The 7,673-nt window shown below is 41.1% G+C and overlaps 1 protein-coding gene across 1 annotated transcript; it reads right to left on the reverse strand.

The window, feature by feature from the left end:
• Positions 1-2,546: 2,546 nt before the first annotated feature.
• LOC110291885 (olfactory receptor 5V1-like) lies at positions 2,547-3,482 on the reverse strand. Its single transcript, XM_021159108.1, has one exon. It carries the CDS (start codon positions 3,480-3,482, stop codon positions 2,547-2,549), a length of 936 nt encoding a protein of 311 aa, XP_021014767.1.
• Between the last annotated feature and the right edge of the window lie 4,191 nt (positions 3,483-7,673).

The following is a 7,673-nucleotide window of genomic DNA, read 5'->3' on the forward strand; positions in this document are numbered from 1 at the left end:
GTGGATAACCCTGGGGCTAATTATATTTGATGTTAAATCTGTTCTCCTGTGAGGGGTTGTGAACAAGTCAGCACTCAGGAGATTTCCTGTAAACCTGATTCCCACCTTAATTTGTAAAATAAAGGAGAGCTGATGATTGGGCAGATAAAAGGTAAGGTGGAGCAGAAGGTGGGGGAGAGAAGAAAGAGGAAATGGAAGAGGAGATGACACAGAGGAGGAGGAAGAAGAAGAAAGGCAGAGCAGAAGCACATGGCCTAGAGAAGCCTCAAGTTCTAAGGGGTCTCATAGATGTGGATGATGGTAGTGTATCAGTAGATCTGCCCAATCTAGGTGCACAGCATGTCTTCATTTTAACTGAGTCGTGTTTTCATTTTTGGGTCATATTTGGGAGGAGATTTACTGCAACAGGTACCCACATATTGACGTCTAAGAGTAGATCATATCTAGTCAGGATTGTATAGAATCAAGAAAATAAATAAGGAATAAGATAAAATACTGAGAGGAATGCAGACATAACCTATATAACATATAACATTGATGGGAACATTAATCAGTGCCTCAACTATGGAAATCAGGATAAAGATTCCTTGAACACTTAAAAATAGAACTTCCACACAATCCAGCTGTATAACTTCTGATGATATTTTCACAATTAAAGTTGTTTTACTTATACTAATGTTTATTACAGCACTACTTAAACAACCAAGTTGTGGAATTAGCCTAGGTGCCCAAGAGATGAGTGGATAAAGAACTCATGATGTATATACACAGTGGAGTTTTAGTCAACAATAAAGAAGAATAAAATTCCGTTGTTTTCAGATAAATAAATTGAACATGTGACCATTATATTAAGAGAAATAAGCCAGACTTATAAAAAGAATCTCAACTTTTTTTTTATTTGGTTACAGAAATGAGAGGGAAAAGGGAGATGAAAAGGGTTATAGAGGGCTAGGGGTCTAGTTCAGCTGGTAGAGTAACTGCCTACCATGCTCAACGGTCTGGGCTCAATCCCATATCTGCATAAACTGGACATGATGATATAAGCCTGTCACATCAGCACTCTAGAAGTGGGGGTAGGATAATCATAAATCCAAGCTCATCGTTGGCTACATAGTTGGAGGTAAATTAATCCCTAACTCAAAAAAAAAAAAAAAAAGAAAGAAAGAAAAGAAAAAGAAAAAAGAAACACAATATTATAGAGGGAGTATATATAAACAAAGTATGTTACATGCATGCATAAAATGTCATAACGAAGGCACATTAGTTTGTATAATTAAAACATTCCAACAGAAGGCTAACAAATAAAAGCTCAGTGCTAGGAATGGATTACCTCTTGGCAACAGTTGTCCAGTGATGTCTCCTAAACCTCCAAAATTACAGGCGATTGCAAATGCTGTTGGTTACCTTTCAAACTTTCCTAGGAGTCTCCACATACTTGAGTCATAATATAGAGATATCAAGCTGGTATTGACCTGGAAGCTTCATTCATGCTGGATGACTTTAGTAATGCTAGAAGACACACTATGGGAGGTGTAAAGTAATCATCAGTATTATCTAGCTGTGAACCCTCAGAGCTGTATATACAACTGGCCTGAAAGACATAGGTGCAATAGTGGCATAAATGTTACAGGAACAACCAATCTCATTCTGAGTGGATTGAAGTCTTGCTATACAAGTTAAAACCCATTTGCAGCATCACTACTGGCCATGAACCCATGGTTAGGTAAGTCATAGGTTCTAGAGGAGAACCTACTACAATTAGTCTGCTGCATGGGTACAGTATTGAACCAATTCCTAATGACTTACCATTATAGCCATAGATTAATCCATCTCTCAACTCTCATCAGAAGAACTTCTATTTTCAGTGGATGATGATTAATATAGAGACCCAAGGTACAGAGAATGAAAGACTTTGGAATGCTGAACACAAATGGGGCATGTGTAATACATCTCCTCCTCACACAGCTCAGGGATAATTGTAGAAGAGAAGGTAGGCAAAGCATAAGAGTCAGAGGTGGTAGATGACTACAAGCAAACTATCTTCCAGACATAGCTGGGTGACAGCACGCACAAGATCAGTGCAAACTCAATCTAGCTCAAATTCCATTATGACTCAAAGGGGAGGGAGGATGGCCATAAAGTCCAACCCCAGCCAAGGAGCTATTGGCAACTAATAATTTTACAAGAAAATGAAAGCCAGGTGAGTTTAAGACTGTTGCCCTTGGTAAAACAACCACACGCCAAAGAAGGGCCACAAAGCCAAACAAATATAAACAGCACAAATTGAACTTAATTGATGTTCGAAAAAATGAAGAGAGAGAGAGAGAGAGAGAGAGAGAGAGAGAGAGAGAGAGAGAGAGAACACAAAATTGAGTAGGTAGTACAAAGGGTGGATGTGTGAGGAGTTGGGAGAAGGGTTGGATAAGATCAACACACACTGTGCTAAATTCCCAAAGAACTAGAAAAATGTTTTAATGTATCAGACAAAAAGGAAAAAAAGAAAGAAAGAAGAGATAAACAATCTAGTTGTTGATGACACTAGGGAATCAATGTTTTTTAATAAGCTTCCTAAGGGCACCCTTAACTTCATTGTTTTTCAGACTGTAGATGATGGGGTTCAACAGGGGGGTCACAACACAGTAGAGCACAGACACCAATATGTCCATGTCCAGGGAATAACCTTCCCTGGGTCTGTCATAGTTGAAGTTGGCTGTTCCATAAAAGACCACCACCACAGTGAGGTGAGAGGCACAGGTGGAGAAGGCCTTTCTCTTGCCCTGAGTAGAGGGAATCCTCAGGATGGCAGAGATGATCAGTATATAGGAGCCTGCTGTGAACAGGCAAGGGCTCAGGCCAATGGTGGCACTGGCTACGTGGAGGACAGATTCATTGACAGAGGTGTCTGAGCAGGAGAGCTTCAGGAGCAATGGGATGTCACAGAGAAAGTGGCTGATCTGGTTGGGGCCGCACAGAGTGAGTCTGGTTATCAGTGCTATGTGAGTCACAGAATTCACCAAGCCACAGAGCCAGGATCCAATCACCAAGCAGACACAGACCCTTGTGCTCATGAGAACTGGATACCGAAGAGGGTGACAAATGGCCACATAGCGGTCATAAGCCATGGCAGCCAACAAGACACATTCAGTTCCAGCACATGACACAAAGAAGAAGATCTGAGAGAGGCAGCCCTCATAGGAGATGGTCTTCTTCTCCCTGAAGAAGTTCACTAGCATGACTGGAATGGTGGTAGATGTGTAGCAGATGTCCAGGAAGCTCAAGTTGCTGAGGAAATAGTACATTGGAGTGTGGAGAGCAGGGCTGACCCTGGTGGCCACTATCATGAGTGTGTTCCCCAGGAGAGTTGTCAGGTAAATGGCCAGGAAGACCAGGAAGAAGACACCCTGTAGGTTGGGGTGGTTGGAAAATCCCAGGAAGATGAATTCTGTGACACGCGTGAGATTGGTCATTTCAAATGGAGTCATTGCTACAAACAGAGAACAAAGGACTGAGAGTAAATATGTACAGAAGACACTGTCAAACATAGTTCTGAATTACCAGGGCCCTGTCTAGTAACAAGACATAAAGGAATCTAGATAGTGGTCACCTGCTGGGCTAGCCTTCATATGATCAGTATAATAGGCCAAGCCAACTTTGGACCCCACAAACATGGCTGATGAGGGGTGAGAATAAATGGAAACACAGTCACAGCCAACACTAAGCCCTCAATACTTACAATGCTATCAGCTTGTTGTTTTCCTGTCTCAATGCTATCTTTCTCTTATTATCCTCCTTTTTGGAAAACATTTAATTTTTCTCTAAAAGACATAAATTTTCATTCCAAAAGAAAGAAAGTAAGAAAGACAGAAAGACAGAAAGAAAGAAAGAAAGAAAGAAAGAAAGGAAGGGAGGGAGGAAGGAAGGAAGAAAGGAAGAAAGGAAGAAAAGAAGATAAGAAAGAAAGAAAGAAAGAAAGAAAGGAAGGAAGAAAGAAAGAAAGAAAGAAAGAAAGAAAGAAAGAAAGAAAGAAAGAAAGAAAGAAAGAAAGAAAGAAAATCACATGAATTCAGTCACCTGCAGACCATATCAGAGCATTGCTCTTTAGGGTCTTTTCTCTCCCACTGTGTACATAAGGTGTGTGTGCGTGTATGTGTGTGTGTGTGTGTATGCACACACATGTTAATGGGTAGGTATAATGTGCACATATTTGTGCCTGTACATGGAAATCACAGGTCAGTCTTTGGTGTAGTTTCTTTGGAACTATTCACCTTGTTTTTTGAGGCAATGTCTTTCACTGCGACCTTGCAGTAGCCAAATAGGCTATACTGGCTCTCCAATGAGCTCCAAGGAGCCTTCTGTGTCTGCTCACCCAGCACTGGGGTTACAAGTGCTTGCCAATAATACCTGATTTTTTATTTGGGTGTTGAAGTTGAACTCAGACTCTCACACTTGCATAAGAAGGATTTTACTGACTAAGTTATATACCCAGTGTCCATTTAATGTCTTGATCTCAAAACTGTAAAAACTCACAGCACATATTTTTTTCAAATTGGAAAAGATGAGATTCCGCTATCTCTAGTCACAGATTATATGATTTTATATATAGAAAGTCTCTTAGCAATTTACCAGAAGCCTGCTAAAATTAATAAGTTTTGCAATATTGTACATAATCACAAACAGTTCCATCCTATATGTTTCCACTGACAACCTAGGAAGGATATTTATAAAATCAATTCCATTTATAATACATCTAAAAGAATGAAATACTTAGAGTGGATCTTACTAAGGATGAAAGCTTTGGACATGAAAAGTCCAAAATATTGCTGGAGGAAATGAGACAAAACCTAACAAATGAGAAGAAATCCTGTGTTCATCAGTAGGAAGACAACATTGTTAAAATGTCAACACCCAAAGCAATGGGGAGATTCAACACAAGTCCTAGTATGTGTTTTTTTGTTTGTTTTTTGTTTTTTTAACTGAAGAAGTCCATCTCTAGATCTGTGTGTAACTGCATAGGATCCCAAGTACAAAAACACACTGGAAAAAGAATGAAGTTGAAGCACTCATACTTCCTGATTCAGAAACTTACCACTAAGTTACAGTTATTAAAATGTATGGTAACAGCATAGGAGAAGTCACCCAGTTCAAGCTAACATAATAGAAAGCTCAGAAAATAACTTCATGTAGAAGTTGACTTAATTCAATGGGGAACATCTGGTACTCTAAAAATGTGATTTAGGAAAAACTGGCTGTCACCATGCAAAAGGATGAAGTGTGCTTTTATCTTATTCCACAAACAAAACTAACTTGAGATGGATCAAAGATCTGAACACCAGATATGTAGGCAACAACAAAAGCAAAATTTTCCTTGATTTAAGAAAGAATTGTAAAAAGATACAATGCAATACAATACAATACTATACAATACAACACAATACAAGGAGGTTTAAAGTGGGGGAAGGGGAAGGCAGAGGAAGGCTTGGAGGGACAACTAATACAGAGGATGTTAGAAAAAAGCCAAATGGAAATAGTTGGGAGCTGACTGCTAGCCAAAAAAAAAAAAAAAAAGTGACTATCATCACTGCAGCCATCTCAGGCTATTTACTTACAGGTTGGTACTTTTCCACCCTGATGAGAGACTTGTTTTCCTAGTACGATGTTTTTGCAAGCACCCCATCACAGCTGAACATACTCTGATAACATCTTGTTTTTCTCCTATACATCCTGGACTTGTGGTTAAGTGTCTCCAGCTGCACTCCCCAGCTTGTGCTTATATACCCATAGTGGCCTTTCAGTAAAAAAGAGACTTGGGACTTGATCAGATAGCCTGTCTTTTCTCCATTCTTCGAGTCCCTTGCCCCTCCATCCCCACTCTCTCTCTTGCAGACCCTGTTGACTGACCTGCGGACCAGGTCACCTGATGTCCAATGTGGGGCAGCAAGAACGAGAGAGTCCATGAGAGACATTACTGGAAGAAGGGTGGACCGAAAATTCAAAAGTGAAACAAAGGGTGGGAACCTGCTGGTTTGAGACCGGTGAGTCGGTGAGTCATAGTAATGAAAATGGGGCAAGAAATAAGTGAAATTCTTGGAGTATATGATGAGGGAAACTTTAGTTTCTTCAATGCTTGGGCTGTGATATAGTCTGCAGAGATGATACCTGCTTTCTGCTAAGAGTCAGCTCCAATAGGAAACCTATTATTTTATAAGCGTCCTAATAACACAGCCTGTCTGGCCTGTCTGGCCTCTCCCCCACTCCCTCTCCCTCTCCCTCCCCCCTCCCTGTGAAATTTGAGACCACGAAACAATACAGCTGTTGCCATTGTTCTCAGTTGTCCATAAGAACTTGATGATAATACCATATTGCTGAAGACCTCATACACTTTAGTCACAGGACATGGAGAAATCAAGTCAGTACTGACCAGGAAGCTTCCTCCCTGCTTCCTGGTTCTCATAGTACTTGGAAGTTCTATTCAGGCTCTTGGGGGGAAGTTAACATTCTTATGCAGGGGTGACCTGTAAATATCAACCATCATGGTAAGACATGCCCATGGGTATAATGGGTCACAAATATTGTGGGGAAACCAACTGTGTTGCTCCACAGGAGGAATCCCATGCCTGCTGCTACAAATCTGGCCAAGAACCTGTGTTTGGGGAGCTCATAAACCCCCAGGAATGGATCTACTCCCACTCAGGTACATAATGTATTATCATCTACTAAATGTGCATAGTATAAACTGTCTTCTAGTTCCTAACTCTACTTACAAAGTAGTGCAGGTCTCAGACTCATAAGCCTCTTTGTGCAATGGATGGTGATTAGTGTAGATTCTCACAACTAAGTCAAAGCACAGAGAATAAATGGACTGTGGACTGCTCAGCTATAAATAGAACATCTATACCACACCTACTCCTTAAGGCTTAGGGACCATCCCAGAAGGGGGACAGATTGTAAGAGGTTGGGGAGGATTGGAACAAAACAGTGCCTCCTAGACATGACAGGACAGCCACACTAATAAACTCACAGCAATTGTGGTTGCCTGTTTAAGATCTGCACAAGATCAAGCCAGTGAACATTCCAGCATGGAGTGGAGGAGGGGATCATGGGCTCCCATAACTAAGGAGCTATTGACCAGTGATGGCTTCTGGGGGAGAGAGAAGGTTTTGTTTTGTTGTTTAAGGGTATCACCTCTAGTAGGTCAGCCCCAATTCATGGATAGTCCCACTACTGGGAGTATATGGTCATCATAAATTGGACTTTGTGGGTTGTTGAAAAGGGAGGACATGAGGTTGGGTGAAGTGGGATGGAAGGAGGCACATCTGGGATGAGCTAGGAGAGGTGTGGTTTCAAACTACATAGCATACAATTCTCAAAGAATTAATAAACTGTTGTATTAAAATGATAGCAAAATGACAAGGAACAAGCCCAAGGTTCTAGGTTTAAGTCTTAGTACCAGAAACTTCTGAAAGTAGATGTTTCCATTTTACTTTGTATGACATATAACTCTCTTTTTAAAAGGAAAGGTAAGTTGGTTCCGGGACTCCGCCGAACTTAGGAACTTAGTCTGCACAGGTGAGAGTGTGCACCACAGAGGCAGACAGCTTCTGGGACAGGCGGGAGCCACAGAGCCACTGAGGCAGCACCCTTTTCAGTCCGCAGACATCTGGCACCCTCCCAGC

Source organism: Mus caroli, chromosome 3, assembly GCF_900094665.2.
Source record: "Mus caroli chromosome 3, CAROLI_EIJ_v1.1, whole genome shotgun sequence".
Taxonomy (NCBI): domain Eukaryota; kingdom Metazoa; phylum Chordata; class Mammalia; order Rodentia; family Muridae; genus Mus; species Mus caroli.